The sequence below is a fragment of the Monodelphis domestica genome, chromosome 5, assembly GCF_027887165.1.
Source record: "Monodelphis domestica isolate mMonDom1 chromosome 5, mMonDom1.pri, whole genome shotgun sequence".
Taxonomy (NCBI): Eukaryota; Metazoa; Chordata; class Mammalia; order Didelphimorphia; family Didelphidae; genus Monodelphis; species Monodelphis domestica.
Genome location: NC_077231.1, coordinates 44,571,536 through 44,591,556, shown reverse-complemented (window position 1 = coordinate 44,591,556; position 20,021 = coordinate 44,571,536). Strand labels below are relative to the sequence as shown.

The following is a 20,021-nucleotide window of genomic DNA, read 5'->3' as shown; positions in this document are numbered from 1 at the left end:
GAAAAAAGAGTTGCCTATGGACTCAAGAGAGAGGTAGCCCTGGCAGTAGAGAGCCACCCTTTAGAAAAGAGCAGGGGTCCAGCTGTGTAATTAGCCCAGTAGAGATGCTGCATTAAAGAGGGCTTGTTATAAGAACTCCATAAGGAGGGTGGCTGTATGGGGTGTTCAGGAAATTCTAGTACATTGGGGGTGAGTATTTGTTGAGCTCTTTCCAGGACTGATTTCCTCTTTAGTGTCCACCTGCTACCCAGCTCTCACCTTCTCACTAAGAAGCTGTAGCATACTTCTATATCTGGTAAACTGTCTGGTTGGATGGGCTAAACCAGGTTGAGGGTAACTGATAGACCTCAAACCTGTCTGTGAATTAGGAGGTATCTACACCAAGCATGTAATGATTTCCCCTGTTGGAAGGGATGAATGAGAATAATTTGTTCCAACAGCCATGAAGGCTTTATAAGCAGGCACTTGGAGTGATTAAACTTGGTCAGACCTTGAAGAAACCACGGTCATCCACTGCATCCTGAGCCATCATCAGTCATCTTGACTTTGGTCTCACCACTGGATTTTGCTGACTTTGAAAGAGACAGTGATGCCAACGACTTTCTGCAACTCTGCCTCACTTAAATCCAATTAAAAAAACTTCACCAGTGAAGTTCTTTTGGTCTTCTTCAAGTATAAAAGACAACCTACTAGCTAACCAAGAGAGAGAGGACATGGAAACCCAGAAACACTGGAATTGTGAGATGCCTTTGTGTCCTTTATTAAATTCACACTCTATGATGTTTGTGCCCAATTCTTCCCATGGACCTTTTGTGTATTTGTGGGAGGTTTAAGGGGAAAATATTTTATCGTTCCTATTTTTATTACGCACTTAAGAAAAACCCCTTTACTTTCTGGTGTAGAATTGATACTGTGTATTGGTTCTAAGGTGAAGGAGCAGTAAGGGCTAGGCAATGGAGGGGCCGATTAAGTGATTTCCCCAGGGTCCCACAGCTAGGAAGTATCTGAGGCAAGATTTCAACCGGGACTTCCTTTCTAAATCTGGCTCTCAATCCACTGAAGCTACCCAGCTGTTCCTTTTTATGCTCTCTTAATTGTGTCTACTGGCTAACTGGAACGTTATATGTGTGCATACACACACACACACACAAATATTTGAAGACATATCTTCATTATATATTTTATATATGTATATTATACACAAATATATCTTTATGTAGAAAGATCACATCTCTATAGAGACACACACATATACATATATATCTATAAAGCTAGCATTTATATAGCATTTTAAGGGCTGCAAAGTGATTTGCAAACTTTATTTCACTACCCTGGGAGGTAGCTGCTATTATTCTCCACCACTTTACAGGTGAGGAAACTGAGGCAGACAGACAGGCAGACAAGTTAAGTGACTTGCCCAGGGTCGTCTGAGGCTGACTTATGAGCTCTGGTCTTCTTGATTCAAATCACTGTGGTTCCTCGACAGCAATTATAGCAACAACCGCAAAAGTTCAAGTCCTCAGATTGAACCCCATTGGATTAGGGAGTCTTTACAGTTTGGGCAGGGTTCTGGGTATAGGCTCTTCCGTGGTCGGCGGTGGCCCTAGAATAAGACCGTTAGAACATTCCCGGGAGCCTGAACGCCCCTGGAAGCTCCGCCCGCTCGAGTGAGTGATGGGCTAGCCCCTAGACTCCGCCCCGTGGTTGCCATTGGCGTTCCGGATTTGGGCGGGCAGTAAAGGCGGGAGCATCGGCCCCTCTGAGGCCCCATTGGTCCGATGCAGGTAAAGCCCCTGTGCCAATTGGCTCGGAGGCCTGAGAGGGGGGCGGAACACACCCGCCTTTTAAGGGCGGGTCCGGGGAGCAGCGCGCCGGCGCGTCGCTGGGGACGCCGGACCGAGGCGCCTAGTCGAGGCCACGGACTGGGCCGCCCCGCCCACCCCACGGGCTCTTTGTCCCGTTAACTGTCCGGTGGCAAAGGGAGGGCTGCGGCCTGGCGGAGGCGGAAACATGCCTGTGCGCTTTAAGGTGAGCCCCAGAGCCGGGGACGCTGGGCCTGGCCCGGGCCAGGGAGGGCATGAGCCCGGCGTTGGAGGAAACTCCAGCTCCTGCCCCCGCATTTGACAGATGAGGAAACTGAGACCTGTAGGCAGAAATGGACGTGGCTTCGATTGTGTGGCCGGCTAGTGACAGAGCCAGGGAAAAAGCCCAGGCGTTCCGCCTGTCGTCCGTGCTCGGCCTTCTTTCTCTTCAGACTTCCCGGGGAGACACTTCAGCATAGGGGGAGGGGCGGCTGCTATGGCTGTGGTGGGGAGAGGAGCGCGGAGGACCCGCGGAATAGACCCAGCTGGGTCTCTGCGAGGCGCCCTGGAATAGACCCAGCTGGGTCTCTGCGAGGCGCCCCACAGCCCTGGCGCGAGCTGAAGCTTCGGAGCAGAGGCGGGACTTTAGTGAAGTGGAAAGCTGCGCTTGGACTCCCGGGCCGCCTTCTATAAAAAGAATAACTTTGTTATTGTACAGACGGGTCTGACTCTAAGTGACCCCATTTGAGGTTTTCTTGGCAAGGTACTAGAGCGGTTTGCCACTTGCTTGTCCGCCTTACTTTGCAGATAAGGAAACTGAGGCAAATGGGGTGAAGTGACTTGCTCAGTCACTTAGCTGGGAAACGTCTGAGACTAGATTTGAACCCAGAACCTCCCAACTCCAGACCTAGTGCTCTAGCCACTGTGCTAATTCATTGCCCCCATTGTCTTACTCTTTATGACCCCATTTGGGGTTTTCTTGGCAGAAACAGTAGAGTGATTTCCCAATTGCTTCTGCAGCTCATTTTACAGATGAGGAAACTGAGGCAAAGGTGAAGTGGCTTACCCAGTATCACACAGGTAGGAAATGTCAGAACTCATGAAGATGAGTCTTCCTGACTTCAGGCCTACTCCCTCAATAATAATAATAGCTACCATTTATATAGTGCTTTGTGCCTTGCAGAGGGCATTCTGGGGTTACCTTATTTAGTAATAAGAGCAGCCAACATTTGTATAACACTTATGTGCCAGGCACTTTGATAAGTGCTTTTCAGTTATCTTCTTTGATCTTCACATAGCTCTGGAAGTTAGGTGCTATTATTAGTTCCTTTTTACAGTTGAGGAAACTAAGGCACAGGAGTAAGTGATTTTCTTAGGGTCCAACTGCTAGTTAGTATCTAAGACAGGATTTGATCTTACCAAATGAGATATCAAATAACAATGATTTTTAAATTGGTAAAGTACTTTACATACGCCCTCAGAATTATCTACATGTGCATATCAGGTGTTTCAGAAGTCTTAATGCAATTATATTTTAAGAGCTATTAAACTGTTCTTTTAAAAAAAGTGTATAACGGCACTAAGACATATAGAAATACATATGTATTTTATATATGTAGTATATACATACACACAACTATAGCCAGAAGGCATGGTGTATAGATGATTGCACTAAGACTCTGGGGAGACCCTATATGTATATGTGTGTGTATGTATCCATACACACATGCATACACAAAAATACAGGCACAGGGCACAAAAGACCACACTAAGACTTTAGGGACACTCTTTCCATGTATGTATACACATCCATATGGTAACACTCCATATGTGTGTATTGATTATGTATGCTTGTGCACATATATGCACATACATCTGTAACACACACACAAATACAGCAAGGTGGCATAGTGCATCAAGAGCACTGGACAAGTTGGGATGACCTCCGTCTTCTGAAGTTCTGTCATTTATTTAGCTTAAATTAAATGACCTACTTGCCAAAACTTTTGGAATAGGCAAAGGCAGCTGCCTGGTAAGTTTTGACTCAAGAATCCAAGATTCTAGTACTTGCTGTGCCTCTTCAGTGCATGACTGGGTAATTGACTTCACAGCTCTAGACCTCTGTCTCCTCATCTGTAAAATGTGATTAGGCTAGATAATCCAAGACTCTAGTGTCTTTTTCATCTCTAAATCTGTGATCCTCTGCATTTTCATTCTTTTTTGCAATGGAGATTCAGCTAGAGAACCATATTTTCTAGCTTTAGGGATTATTGCCCTTTAAAATAATGGATAAAAAAGTGACTTGCTTATCACATGGCCTTACAGGGTGGCTGAGTGTTCTTAGAGTTTAAATCATTGCTAAAACTGATAATGCTGAACCATATATTACCTAGATCCTGCCATCCAGTGGCCACTTCAATAAGACTTGGTTAATTTGATTCAACAAGAATGATAAAATTCCTACCATATGTAATAAGATTCAAAGACAAAAAAGCATAAATTGTGCCTTCCCTCAAGGTGCTTACTTTCTTCTGAGGGATATGTATGTAAATAGAGAAGTAAAATGAAGACATCTGAGGAGGGAGAGAATGATAAATAGGAGGGAACTCAAGAAAGACTTCCCATAGATGAATATCCCATAGTCAGACATGAATTAGTAAGTAAAGATAGTTTTATAGTAATGATAATCTACCTTTAAGGAATAACATTTAAGTTCCCATCACCCAGTTATATAAGGGATAACGTTTGTATTTGATTACTAATTCTGAGATTTGGAATTAAAAAAAAAAGATTCCAAATATTATTTAATGGTGTTTGGCTATGAAGTTTCTATCTTGAACTTCTACATCTTTGTGTTTTACAGGGTCTGAGTGAGTATCAGAGAAACTTTCTGTGGAAAAAATCACATCTCTCTGAATTCAGTAATTCTCCAGAAAAGCAAAAAAGTCCATGGGCTGGACTTCGATCAGACCAAATAGGTAAGTTTTCTAAATTGATGACTCTTAAATAACTTTTTTCTTACTGGGCAAAATCATATTTAAGTTTGGCTTTACATTTTTTTGAATGGTGAGGTCTTCCCATAGTTCTTGTGGTTGTCCTAGCTGACATATATGAACTTGATATGTTCAATGTTAATTTAAACTACACTGACTTATACTTTGCTGCAAATAGTCAGGTGAATGTCTGCGGCACAGTAGCACTTGGTAAATTTTTACCTGTATTCCTGTTTGTTTTGTTTTGTGTAATTTTTTCAAGTTCTGTGAAGCTGAGGTTGGAGAGAACAGATTTGGTGGAAGGGTCTGCAGTGTTTATCACCCAACTCTTCTAACCCTACCTTTACTCTTGAGGGGCAGCTTTCTTCCCACTTTTCACTCCTATCCTGAATCAGATGAGACTTTCCCATGCAGGACAGGAACAGGAAGTGGCTTTCCTGTTTGGTAGCCTAGAAAAATGCTTTAGGTTTTGTCTTATTTGGTGACCTTGGTTTCAGGGTAACAGAACAGGAGCCAGGGAAATGGAGAGCTTTAACAGATTAAATCAGATAGGATTTCTGTGATCATATGGGGGAAGGGAGAATAGCATTCATAATAATAACCAGGGACAGTTCAACTTCTGTACTTCTGAACAGTGTTGAGAATGGATTGTTTGTTCAAAAATAGCTACTGGATGCTGCCTAAAATTGTCTTAGTTATCCTTAAAAACTTCAAAAGCTTTGTGATTTCTTTGCTGCTGAGTGCCAGTGGCAGCTCCTTCATGCCTTGATAGATGCTATAGCCAGCCTTGGAGTGGGCAAGTTATTTTAAATTCAGGTTGGTTCTCTCAGTTAGGAGAGACACAGTTCTTTTCAGGGTCAGAACTTGAAGCCTTTACATATTGGTAGTACCTGCTAGAGCTTGTTCTATTGATAGACTTTCAAGACTTAAGGTTCACATATATGCCATGGTGAGGCATCACTGCATGACTTTGACAGGTGTTAGATTGCCTGGGATTCTGTCAATTGGAGTCTCTGTGAAATTATAAAGCCCAAACAAATATCCTAAAGTGCAGGCTTTAGTTGGGGCAACACTGTTTGATAATCTATACTTTTGCGTTTAATTGGTTTGATCAGATTCCCTTCTTGGATTGAGCTGACCCCAATTAGATTTTAGGGGAAGGGTAACAGGGGAGACAAGTGGAAGAGAGTAAATCATTTGGGATAACAGGAATATTGGGGAGGTGGAGAACAAGCCTAGATGGAATATTATAGTGAGAAGGAGCTTGGACAGTGAAAGAGCCTTTTCAGCCTGGAGAAGTTAAGGATCTTGGAAGTTTGGGGAAAATAAGGTAGGAAAATGCTAAATATAAGTTTCAAGAAATTTTGTGGGGCTGTCTGTCCTTGCCTTTTCCTGTCCTGTCAGCTCGTTTTTTTTTTTAATCTCCATTTCCAGAGACTCTGTAATATTAGGAGGTAGGAACAAACTCTCTTTTCTCTGTATGTTGCTTAATTTGGAAAAAAAAAAACTGCTCTTATGTGTCTTACTTGGCATAGGGAGATGATGCCACTCAGAAACACAAAGGATCCTGAGGTATCTTTACCCATCATAGAGTCTGTGAGGCACCTTAGGGATCATGTAGTCAATATCCTTCCTTTTACAGATGAAGAAATGGAAGCTGGCTCTTTGATTTTCAGAAGCCACTGGCAGGTTCAATCAAGGTCATGTAGGTGGTAGAGAGCAGAGCTGGTGAGTGTGGCAAACAGAAGATGTGCAGAGACACTTTAGGCCTTGTATTACATCTTATATGGTCACTTAGTAACAGACTCTCTCACTAACTTTCTCTCCACTGTCATGCTTCTGCCATCTCTTCTTTCTTCATTACTTGAAAATGAAGGATTTAGAATTAAATCCTGTGTGAACTTGGGCAAATCATTTAATCTTCATGCCAGTGTCCTCTCTTTTAAATCAAATCAGACTGTATAGCCTCTAGGGTCTCTTGAGACTCTAGCTATATGATTTATGAAATCCACACAGTAAATTTTTTGTTTTGAGCTAAAGAGCCTCCCCCAAATTTGGACAATTTTGGTTTGTTTCATAAATAAGGTTTCTAACATGTAAATTCCATTTGTCTTTTAAAAGTTTGCTCTTCAATTAGGCATCTATTTTAATAGATTCATCAAACAGAATTCAATGCAATAGTGTCAGCTGTTCAGAAAAGCTCCTTTCTTAGTCCTCAGGAAATTTATGCTAATGTGGAATCTTCTGGGAATCTTTTTCTTACAAAAGCCTGCTTATTTGTTACTAATATTATCCTTGAGGATTCCCTCAATTTTTGTAGAAAATTCACTCTTCTCAGGCAAGTCTGCATGAGAAAGCCTTTTGAAAAGGTTCAAATTTAGATAGCACCAGTTTATGTTTTTAAGTAGCCAGGAAAAATAATTAGAAACCATGGCATTATGTCCTTTTTTGACTTGCTGAGTATATGATATTATGACCTTGGTGTCTGTTATCATCGATTTGAACAGCATGATCTTTTTTTTTTTTTGAGAAGACTTTCAGGATTTGGGTAGACTTGATGTTGAAAAATCCTTATTTAGTTTTCCCCAAGATTCTAAATTTCAAGTAAGTTGATTCATTTAACTTGAATTTCTCCTCCTTTCCTAATATAAAATTAAGTCTTTATAACATTAGAACTACTTAAGTATTCTTATTATCAACTGTGTTTTATAGGAATCACAAAAGAACCAAGTTTTATCTCAAAGAAAAGAGTTCCTTATTATGACCCAGAAATTCACAAATCTCTTGAATGGAAGGCAGAAGATGGCTCCGAGAATGAGTTGGTTGTATTACCAGAACCTGAAGCCCCAGAAGTGCCCAAATCTCAGGAAACAAAAGAAAAAAATGACCTGACTGAAGAAAGAATTTTAACTCCTGAAGGCCCAAGAGTGCCCAAGAGGATTCGATCTCACTCTGTTGACTCTGGAGCTGAAGAAACCATCAACCCAGTGGTTAATAATAAAGAAGCAATTTCAGATGCCACACCATTGAATAGAGATACAGAAGCACAAAAGTCTACCCAAGGTCTTTTAGAAAATGCCCACAACCAGGTAAGAATTGTCATTGAGTTTTCTCATAATGACTATAACAGTACTAGTATAAATACTGTAAGATTTAAAATAAGTTGTAGCCTTAAACTGTGAAATTTTAAGGTTTACAATACCTAAACTCTGTGTGTGTGTTTGTACACAGATGCATATGCTTACTGAGGCTCTAGCCTTATTTATAGTTGCAGGGATTGGTGGCAAATGCTAGGTTTTGACTGTAGGTAGGCATTATTTCTAAGCCTTGACTCATGATTATCCACATAAACTTGGGAAACAGTGCCAATGACACACAGCAGTGGATCATCTGCCTTTGGGTTTTATTCACTACATCTCCATATCTGAATCCTGAGAGAGAGATCAAATGAAGACAGGAGGGGAGGAGGGAGCCGATCTTAGTAGGTGGTGAATTCAGATACTTTGGCCTGTCTTTTAGGGGTTGACCTCTCAATAGGCCTCTTTCAAATTCTTATCATGGACCAACAGGAAAGCCAACAGAATCTTGATTGACAAAAATCCTAAGAGGAAGGAGGAGAGGCCTGGCTGGCTCTCCCCAGTATCACTGCCAGCCTTGCTTTCTGATGCCAAGGCAAGGTTGTTGTGAAGGCACATAAGGGGTTTGTAGCAGCATTTGGAGGGCTATCACTGTCTCCTGGGTTCCTTTCCCTGTTAGAGCTCTCTTTTCTAGTTTCATGTCTGTTAGCAGGTGATTGGGACAACAGAAGAGCACTAACTAGTATTAGAGAAGAGCTTGTGGCCTCAGAGAAAGCAGACAAGGAGGAGGGATTCAAGTAAGGTGATGGGGAATCCTGCTGGGTAGGGGACAGTGTCCCCAGTAGTTACTGAGTAAATAAGGACAGCTGCTGGATGGAGAGTGAATAAGAGCTATTTATAACTAAAATATGAACATAATATTAATAAATACTGTCACTATTAAATTTGTTGTAACTATTTTTGAAAAATCTTAATAGCCTGAAGGAGGGAAATTAAGGTTTGGTTTAAATGGTTGTTGTATTGATGGTGGAAGTTAAAAAACTTGAATAAAACATTTTTGATTTTTTTTTTAAAGCCGTGGGACAGGATTCTACGGAGGAAGGCAGGATTGCCTGTTGCTGCTCCCCTATATCCTTCCCTCAGAAATTCTGAATATCAGAGACAGTTTGTATGGAAGACCCCAAAGGAAAACTCTCCACTTCTTGCTGCTGATCAGGTAGTTTGAAGGATGGGTTGACAATGTTTGGTAACTTTTTATGAAGTAGGGATGCACATTAGGATGGGACTAAGACCTTAAAAAGACTAAATTAAAGCATAAAAGAAACCAAGTCTAGGAAAGTGAAAATTTTGTTTTAAATTGCTGAGATAAGTTCCTTGTTATTAATTTAAATTTTCCCAGAGATTTAATTTCCTTCTTTTTTCTTTGTAAGTATATTCAGACCTCATATTCATTTTTTTCCTGCACATTTTTGTACTTCCAATCCATTCAAGAATTAGAACTAGATTGCTATGCTATTAGTAATACCTAGAATAAGGCAGTAATGCCATTAATTTTGTCAGTTATAATCATTGTGTAGTTATTAGTCATTTTAGTCATATTCAGTGCAAAGATTTTAACTTACCTATAGCTTTCCAGAATTGATAACAGGTATATTTTTGCTTTTTTTAAACCTAATGACAGAAGTCCTAATAGATTAAGTCTGCTGACAAGGTTAGAAATCTTATTTGAAAGTTAGAAAATGAAAACTTTTCAACTTTTCAATTTCTTAAATTTTTGGATGAATTATTTGAGTTACTTAAACCAGAGATGAGCTTGTCATAAATCTGGTGGCTAATATGCAGATGAAAGAACTGGGTTAAGTTAATGTTATTTCCTTAGAGTGATCCAAATGAGTAATTTTAAATGTTTTAGGCATTAATTTTACCCCTCTCATTAGAGAAGGCTCTAAAAGAGTTTTTTTGGACTCAAATTTGGTATTTCATTTGAACCATATCAATTTATGAATTGTGTGTATGTATCAGAGAGCCAAGTGAAAGAAAATGACAGTGAACTTGTAAAGTTCTATTATGTTGAAAGTCTGTTCACTGAAAAGAGGCTTTAGATAAGCTTGTAAATTAACCATAGAACCATAAATTAAGAAATCCTTGGGGTTATAAATTACCAAATCAGTACAGTTTATACTTAGCTTCACACTTTAGGAAGAAATAATAAAAACTATTTTTTCTGTTTTAAATTTCATATCTTCTGTGCTTGTTTTTCCATATAGTAAACTAAAATTTTATAAGGAAAATGCGAGTCAGATTCTGATATTTGCAAAAATAGTATCAGAGAGAAAAGAGAGAAATCTGAAAAAAAAAGAACTTTTCTTGCTTTATGAGTTGTGTTAATTTAAGATAAAAATTTTAAAAATTGCAAGAGATGTTCAAGCTTTCAAAGACAAGTATTTTTCTTTATTATTTCTAGTGATCAAATTATGAATTAAACAAATATTGCTGTGTTTAAAAGGAAATAAAATATAAAACACTTAAGTGAATGAATAAAGTATAAATCTTAAAAAGCTAATTCTTAAAAGAGATAGCATGTTATGGTAGAAAGAACTCTTAAAATCTAGAAGTCTAGAATAATGAATTTTGTCATTACATTCAGACTCATAGAATTTCAGAGCTAGAACGGGCCTTAAAGATTATCTCTCGGGGCTTCATTTTTTTTTCTTCTTTAAAGTGATGGATTTTGAATTAGGTGACTTGTTCAATGACTAACTGTAAAGTGGCCCTGTCACTTTAAGTCAATGGACTCTATTTCTTTTGCCCTCAAAATGGTATATTGAGCTTTAAAATATTAGAACCTTGTAGCAACAATTTTTTAAGTAGCTGGTATATGTCACAGGTAGTTTTCATTAACTGGATTGACCTTATGACAGACAATAACTAAATTGTGTTTGGTTGGCATTTCGCTTTCCTATCCAGTGTTCATTTCTTTAGCTCTCATCTTCAGAAGTAGTTAGCTAGCATTGTACAGTTCAGATTAACAGATATTTGTTAAGATTCTAGTACTTGTCACATTGTCTTCTGTGCTGGGGTGCGGGGGGTTACAAAGGCAAAATATGGCTTCCAGCATCAAGGAGCTAACATTCTTCTTGAGGATAAGATGGATTTGTTTATCTGCTTACAAGTGGAGATCAGGAAGGGGTTTGTGTAGTTACTTGACATCTCAGTTGAACTGTCATGTGTGAGAGTTGCAAAGAGGAAGGAGGTGTGGGGGGTAGGAAGTGACACAGGGAACAGCTTGTAGACCAATTTGACTTCAAAGTAGAATAAGAGTAGGTTGGGGTCAGATTATGAAGCAGGGAGAATTTGTGTTATTCCAGAGGCAGTAGGGAGCCACTGAGGACTTTTAAGCACAGGAGTGACATGGTTAGAATTATTTTGACAACTTCAAGGAGGAATCTGAGTGACCATTTGGGAAGTCTTTGTAATAGTTCAGGCCTGAGGTGATGAGCTCCTCAAGTGGAAGGCTAGCAGGTGAGTAGAAAGAAGAGATTGGATATGAAAACTATAGAAACAGAATCATAAAACTTGGGGGGGGAATGATTGAATAGGAGGTAAGAAAGAGGGGAAATCAGGGTGACTCCAGAGGTATAAACTTGGATGATTAGTAGGGTATTTGTATCCTCCAGAGAAATAGAGGAGTTAGGAGGTGGGTCAGTTTGAGGAAAATCAGTCAATCAGTTAGGACTTATTAAGCACAGTGCTGGACACTATGGTAGGAGCTATTAGATACAGAGGTAAAATTGAGAGTTTCTTCCTGCCTTTGGGAGCTTAAATTTCACTGGTGAAATAGATAAACCATGATTACCAGTAAGTGTAGGATGTGTGTGTGTACAGATAATTTTTGGGAGGGCACTAACAACTGGAAAAATCTTAAAGGAGGAGGCAGTTATACTGTACTTTGAAGAGAGCCAGGGGTTCCAAGATGAGGAGGGAGAGCATTTCCAGCATGGGAGACAGCATAGGCCAAGACACAGAAAGACAGGAGATGAATTGTTGCCTACAGAAAATAGCAAGGAGGCTGGTCTGCCTGGGGTGTAGACTGAGTGAGGGGAAATGATGGCTAATTCAGGAGCTCTGGAAAGATAGATCAGGAGCTAGTAGTGAAGGATTTCCAGTGTTAAACAGAGGAATTTGTATTTTTCTCCTAGAGTAAATTACCAAATCTTGTGCAGGGGAGTGATGTACTCAGACCTATACTTTAGGATTATCATTTTGGCAGGCGTTTGGAGGGCTGGAGTAGAGAGAGGGAGAGAATGGAGATGGGGAAAACCTGTTTGGGGCCTAGTACAGAGATTCAGGAAAAAAATGATTAGGGGGGCAAGTTTGGATAGTAGTGGTATGAGTAGAGAGAAAGGGATGGATTTGAGAGCTATTGAGAAGGAAGAATTGACAAATTTCAGCTATGTGGAGTGGGGTGAGGGTGAAAGGAAAGGGAAGAGTTGAGAATGACTCTTAAAAAAAAAAAAAGAAGAGTTCTACTTTGGATGTATTCATTATGTGCCAAAAGGCAATTTTTGTTAAGACTAAGAGAAATTAAGGCTGAATTTATTGATTTAGGAGCCATCTGCTTAAAGAAATTGAAGCCATGAAGAAAATGAAGAGAAGGTGGCCCAGGGTAGAACTTTGGAGATATCTAAGCTAAAAAGGTGGGAGATGGATAATTCAGCAACAGAGGCTGAGAAGGTATAATCGGAGTAGTGTATGGAAGCCAAGGGAAAAGAGTCTGTTAGGAGGAGAGGGTATGGACCAATGTCAAAAACTGCAGAAAGGTTAAAAAAAAAAAGGATGAGAAATAAGAAAAGACCAAAAGAGTTATTGGTAACCTTGGAGAGATATGTTTCAGTAAAGTGGTGTAGTAAGAAGCCAAATTACAAGGGATTGAGAGATGAGTAGGAATTGGGAGGGGAGGAAAGTAGATGGAGGGGATTTTGGTCATTGTTGACAATTCTTTTTGGGAATTGACCTGAAAAAGGTCATTGGATTTAGAGATCAATGGTAATCTTGGTCAGAGTTAGGAAACCTCCTTTCATTTTGAGAAGCAAACAAATACATTTTATTATCTTTCAACATTATGGCTAACAGCCCTTAATGGTAACTATAATTTAAAACAGTCTGAGAACAGAATAGAAGTATTAACATCTACTACGCTTTGGGTGTTAACTTCTTGGCATGCAAATGGAAGTGTGAGGAACAATAAATACAGTTTTGTGTCCTGTAACTTAATCTCTTATCAGTGTAGTCTAGTGAAAAGTGTGTTATGTTCTGAATCAGGAGACCTGGGTCGAGTTCTTGGCTCTGCTATAAACTAGTTGGATAGTCATATTACTTCTCTGGTCTGTATTTTTTTCACATTTTAAAGTTAAATGGGTTGGATGAATTATCCCTTTGTTTCTTTCTAGTCATAATTTTCTATTGTATTTTATTTTCTATTCTTAGTGATCTCATTTTTATGTGGTTGACTTTTGAAAATGGGAAAGATAACTTTCTTGTTCTTATTTTAAGATTTTTTTTAGTAAAAATAAATCTGTTCCACCATTCAAAATTGATGCAACTATCCCTGAAACAGAATACAAGAGGAATTTCAAAGGTTTGTCTCCAGAGAAAGAAAGATTCAGACATGATTTGAAAGAGAATGAAAATCCTGAAATTGATTACCCCGAGAAGGTATTTATCATTTCTTATCCTTTTTAACCACCATTTTCTGTTTCCTATTGGATATATAATGGCTTAGTCTACTAGAAAAATAGCCTGTCATAACTTTCTTTCCTTTTTAAACCCTTACTTTCGTTCTAAGGCAGAAGAGTGGTAAGGGCTAGGCAATTGGGGTTAAGTGACTTGCCCACATAGCTAGGAAGTGTATCATAGCTCTCAAAGAACCATGGGTACAGAAAGAATTTAAATAAAGAAAAAGAAATGTGGTTGTAGGAATTGGCTGTTTCATTCTTTTGAGCAAAGATATAGTAGACAAGATTTTATCCAGTGTAATGAATGTCATATGCATTACCTCTGTATATACATCATGTATTTTCTTTGGAATGTCAGCGATATTAATTTCACCTTAGGGAAGCTTCTCTTCTTTGTACTAAATTCATAAATGATGAAAATTAAAATTCGCTGAAACTCAGGAAGATAATGGAGCATTTTGTAAGTGCTCTAATCCTTTTAAATGTCAGTAATATTAGAATACGAGCTAGAGTTGACCTCAAAGAAATTGCTTAACTACTTGAACTATAGTTATCACAGTGGCAAAATGAAGTGGTTTGAATAGATGCCCCTTTGTTGTCCCTTTTAGCATGACTGTGTTGTAGTACTTCAAGGGACTTTCTGGTCATGAAGACCACATCCTAAGTAAGAGAGATATGAGGTTGCCCTCTGAAAGATAATGATTTTAGATATAAACAGTCCACATTAAGGAATAAAAGCAAAGGTTCTCAGCAGTTGGCTAGAAAATGAGCCTGTTCTGGGAGTTTTTGATTGAAAATTTGAGAAGACTGTATTGTTGCCTTGTATCAGCAGTGCTTAACAGTGCCTGGCATATAGTAAATACTTAATAAATGCTCTATAGATGTCTTCAGAAAAATGTTACTGTAACCCAGAAAGAGTTATATGTTGAGCATTATGTTGAGATCCATAGAAATAAAATACAAAAACATTATTCTACCCTTTACAAAGTATGTTATGTTTCTCCCTGAAATACTTTGTATACTGTAATTCAGTTAGCTTCAGAAAGATATAATAGAAGTGGGAAAGATTCAGGGAGAGACAGGTAAACTCATCTTTATCATCATTATTTTGGTCTGGTCATGCTATTGCTTTATATTAGAGAAATGTTGTTATTTGAGAACAGAGTGGGGCTCATCACCACAGAAATACTGTTAGAAGGAATGCCAAAGCTCCTGCTGTCCAATCTCCATTTCCTTATTTGGCTAATAACCCTGGAATCCAGAAACTGTACCAGGGAAGAACTAAGGGCTTTCTATTTTGCAAGGCTATATGATGGGATCTGGAATCTCAGGAATGTGTGTGATGTAAACATAGTTTGTTTTCTATGACCTGAGTTACTAGAGTGGGTGGTAAAGTATCTTTTAAAACTTGATGAGGTAAATAAATCTATGACAAAATAAGAGGAAATACCAACTATAATGTGATAATAAACTTGTAGACCTCATTGTTCCTTGCCCCTGGAACAAACTTCATTCAACCTTTCCTACTTCTGTTCTTTGCTTTTGCCCCTCTCCCTGATGAGAATGCCATTCTATCTTGTCTTTTTAAATTACTATCCATCCTCAAGGTCTTAGTTAAATAACAGGTCATCCAATTTAGATCTGTAAATGAACTAAAATTATCTGGTCTAATGCTGTCATTTCACAAATCAGGAGAGCTACTTCCACATAGTTGAAGCAACTTGTCCTAAATCCTTTCTTCTCATAAGATCTTTCTGACTTATTCCATCCCTAAGAGCTTTTTCCTTCTTTTAACTTCCTTTAACACTTCTTATTGGTACCATTTGACAATTAGTCTTCATAAGTAATCTATTTTTATCTCAAAATGTTATTTAAATGGATGTTGTCTTGCAATAGCCAGTTATTTATTTCAGTGTTTGAAATTATACATTTCAATAACCATTTATTAATATTAATAATAAATTAAGGTAATGATTTAAGACTTACAGAGTGCTGACCTTGTAACAATCTTATAGATATGAGGATACAAATAACATTTCATTTTGCAGATGAGAAACTGAGGATCCAAAACACTGAATGACTTATTCATGTTCTCATAACAAGAAGTAAAATAAATACCATCTTGCTAAAATCTTTTTCTTCTTTCCATGCTCAGTTTAAGTAGTTGTCAGGATCCATTATCCTAAAGCACTATGCAAGATATAGTGAGGAAAATAGAAAGATAAGCCATCTTTCCTTACTCTTTGGATGTAGCCTTGCTGTCATGGGGTGGGATAGGGATATGGTCTCTTAAACTTCAGTGAATCTATGATCTCATTCATGCCAATACTCTGTTGGAAAGATATAGCTCAAAACCCATCTGTGGTTCTTCTCATTTGTGATGCTTATTAAGGATTCCCATATTCTTCACAGGTTTCTCCAGGCCACTTTCTAGGGATTTTGAGATTATTTGGGTAGAAGTATAAGACTAAGACCATTGATTAATTTGTTATCCCTCATATAACTAACCCTTCTCATTTTCTAATTTTCCATTTCTTGGATGATATCTTTTATACCATTTCTTGCATTTGGGGGTTATTGGTAATATTCTTTGGCTCCACGTGTCTGTCCATTGTCTATGGGCCATCAGCAATTTGAGTCTTCATTTTCATGTGCTTATAACAAATATGTAGCATTATGTAATAATTGTAAAATAAGAAAAGAAAAAAAAGGTCTCTGTGGTTGAAAGAAAGAAAGGCACTAAGGGAATCAGGAAAGGCTTCATGGAGGGTATAATAGCATAGACATGATCAAAGGCACAACCACTGTACCCAGGTCTGACCTTGTCACTTCACATTCCCATGCCTTTGCTATGTCTGGAATGCATCCCTGCTATATTTGCATCTAGCTTCCTTCAAGGCTCAGCTCAGGGACCATCTCCTGTGGAAAGAAGCTTTCCTTGATTCTTTCCCCTAGATCCCCTGACTGACATTTTGAGTACTCTCATCTTCCTCTTCACTTGTGTGTTCTCTAAGGGCCTCAGTTGTGCTGCAGGTGCTGACTTGTATTTGTAGAAAGAGCTTCCTCATTTGGAGTTCTCTTAACCAGTAAAATCACAGGTTTCGTCCTCAAAAGCCTTAAATTCATGTCTGTGTACTAGCTATATTATACTCTTTGTAAGTGCATACCTAGAGCTGTGGTAGATGATGGACATATAGATGCAAAGAAACAATTTCTGCCTTCAAGAAATTTAGATTCTTTCAGAGTAGACTCTTAGAAATGCAAATCAATACAAGGCAATTTTTGGGAGGCCCAGGAGTGTGGGGGGCACTAGACTCTAGTTGCTTAGGAATCAGGAAAGGCCTCACTTACATGAAGATCACATGGGGGCTGAACTTTTCAGACATGGTGGACAGCTTAAGCAAAGAAAGGCACAGTGAACACAAGGAACAGTGAGAAAGCCAATTTGTATGGACAAAAGAGTGCATGTATGGGAATAATGTATATTAGGTCTGGAAAGGCAGTGTGGGGTCAGCTTGGGAACACAAGCTCTTGGAGGGAAGGAGAACCCTTTTGAATTTTTCTTTCTATCCACAGAATATAGCAGTCCTTTGTACATTTTTGACAAATGTCTGTTGAATTGAAAGTTGAGAATAGATAACTCTGGAAAGAGAGTAATCAAGTTTGGCTGGTGTGTAGTACATTTAGAAAGGTAAGATGCCAGGTCATGAAGTTTCCTTCAGTGCCAGGTGCTGGGCTTTGGACTACTTTGGGCTGGTAGTAAGAGTCACTGAAACAGAAGAATGATAGGGTTAGATCCATGCCTAAAGAATACTTTGGGAATATGTGGTGTTATATGGTGCAGTATTTCAAATGGGAAGTAACAAGGGTCTAAACTAGAATAGCTTGGGTTATGTTATATTTAAAAGGTTAAACTGTGGCATTTAAAAGAGTGGGAGCCATAAACTGTAAGAGTTAAAATGGTTGAAGATATAAATTGTGATCAATATAAGAGTGGGTGAGTAAATTGTGACCACAGAAAATATGTTTTCACCACAGTGTCTTGTTTTAAATCAAATATAAGGTGGTCGCCAGGGAAATATTCCCAATTATGAATATACCCAAGTCAACTGGGTTTTATAGAGAATTTTAATTAATACTACAATGAGGAATCAAAGAAAGAGAGAGAGAAAAAAAGGAAATAAATGAGAAAAGAATAGGCCGGCCCAGGCAGCCCTGGCCAACCCAGGCCCAAGCCCTAAAAGAAAAGATCAATCAGTCCTTATATCTTAATCACTCATCACAAGATCTGTCCAAGCAAGGATTCTAGTGACACCAGGCCAGCTCCATCTCAGCTGACTTCACCAGCTCAATCCTCAATCTGAATGTTTCAGAATGAGTTTCTCTCAACAACCTCCTTAGAGACTGTCTTTTGAGAGACCAGAGATCCAGAGAGATCCTGTTTTTCAGCTTTTCCTTTCCTTATAAAGGGAAATTTTCCTTTGTCACCTCCCCTAAATTCTTACATCTACCAATCACAGTAGACGTTTTTCAAAAGACAGACCATTCTTAGTCCACACCTAAGAAGGTGTGGATTTTTGAGTAATTCACACCAGGAAAGCTCTGAGTAAGTTTCCCAGTTCTTTGTTCCTTGTAAAAGGTCAGTTGCCTGATCTTTATAGGTACTTAGCTTAAGGGCTTTTGCCTCACAATTAGTATGAGTTAAGTACTTTTTCATTGTTCAGTAGGTTTACAACTTTATCTTCCCCTAAAGTATGCTTAAGTATGTGTGGAATAAGGTCAGACTTCTCACATTCCTGATCAAGTACCTTCATTGTTAAAAATGGGGAATGGTCTTAACCAAATGTTCTAAGGTAGAGTCTGAGAATCTTTTAACATTCACAAGTCTGAGAAATTTTAAGGTTTATAATTATAGAAAGGAGAGAGTAGTCATGAGATACTGTCCTAGAGCCACAAGACTTGATAATTGTTTGGATGTGGGAAGTAGAAGGAGTTATAGATAATTATGAGGTTTTGGGATGTGTAGGACTTTTGATATAAGAAAAATGGAAGTCTACAAGATTTGGTTTTGAAGGAAAGAAAATGAGTTTGGTTTCCTATTGTTTATTTCTAGTTCATTTCAAACACTTATTAAGGGAACTTAAATTTTAGTAGGGCTTTTCTAGGGAATATAACCACAAAAAGCCTTTAATCCCTTTTCTCAAGGAGCCTACATTTTATTGGGGGAATTAGAAGGCAAGGATAAGGCAATATAAGGTAATTTTCATGGAAGAGAACACTAATTCCTAGGGTGGTAAGGAAAAGTTTTTGGAGGCCTTGGTATCTAAACTAAGACTTGAAGGAGACCAATGATTCTAAAAGGAAGGAAGAATTTCAAGCACGTATTTCATTATTGTTCAATTGTGTCTGACTCTGACATGTGGGTTTTTCTCAGCAGAGATACTTGAGGGGTTTGCCATTTCCTTCTCCAGCTTATTTTACAGATAAGGAAACTGAGGTAGAGAGTTATGTAACTTGCCTAGGGTCATATAGTTAGTAAGTGTCTGAGACTGGATTTGAACTAAGGCCTCTCTGACCCCAAGCCCACTGCTTTATCCATTGCTCTACCTAGCCACCCAGGCATGGATGATATCTTGCAAAGACAGAGACTGAAGATGGAATACCAAATTTTGGCAGCAGCAGCAGCTAGTAGGGCATTTTATCTGGCATATAGAGTTTATGAAAAGAAGGTAATGTGAAATAAGTCTGGAAAGGTAATTGGGAACTATGTTGTCAAGGGTTTTAAATGCCAGACCTGTGTCTAAGATGTTCCTGGCACAGATGAGGATAGCTTATAGGAGGTTGGAAGTATAACCAACACCCCAGAAGAGTAGTTAAAAGCTGGAAAGATACTTGGAAGATTTAGGTCTTTCTTACCAACAAATGTTAAGCGATCTAAACCACAAACATGTCATGGAATCCTAGATCTAGAGCTGGAAGGGACCCCTCCAAAGACATCTAGTCTAACTTTCATTTTACAGATGAGAAAACTGAGGCCCAGGGAAATATCATGACCTGCCCAAGGTCACACAGATAATAATTCTCAGAGGTGGGATTTGAACTCAAGTCATTGATCTCCAGAACCAATGTTGTTTCTGCTCTACCATTCTACCATTATTCCTCATAATACCTTACACATAGTAGCTACTTAGCAAATATTTATTACACATGGTTTGTTTTTGTTGTGTTAAAAAGTACATATTAATTTTTCTTTAAATTATCTCACTTTACATCTTTCAGATATTACCTCTCTGGCAAAAGGTGAGGAGTATGCTTTGTCGCTTCATCATCATTTTTTCAGTGTCATGATTGATCATTGCATTAATCAGAGATCTTAAGTCTTTTGCAATTGTTTTCCTTTGCATTGTTGTCAAT

General features: G+C 38.6%; 1 protein-coding gene across 3 annotated transcripts in view; it reads left to right on the top strand.

The window, feature by feature from the left end:
- The first annotated feature begins 1,853 nt into the window (after nt 1–1,853).
- Nucleotides 1,854–20,021, top strand: part of MDM1 (Mdm1 nuclear protein) — a 37,075-nt gene continuing 18,907 nt past the window's right edge. For 2 of the 3 annotated variants that reach the window (XM_056798445.1, XM_056798443.1), the window contains exons 1-5: nt 1,854–2,028; nt 4,666–4,780; nt 7,508–7,884; nt 8,948–9,088; nt 13,426–13,587. In XM_056798445.1, the coding sequence (XP_056654423.1) occupies nt 2,011–2,028; nt 4,666–4,780; nt 7,508–7,884; nt 8,948–9,088; nt 13,426–13,587 (813 nt within the window). In that variant the 5' untranslated portion in view covers nt 1,854–2,010. The remainder of the gene's footprint in view (nt 2,029–4,665; nt 4,781–7,507; nt 7,885–8,947; nt 9,089–13,425; nt 13,588–20,021) is intronic. The other variant, XM_056798444.1, reaches the window with a different exon arrangement.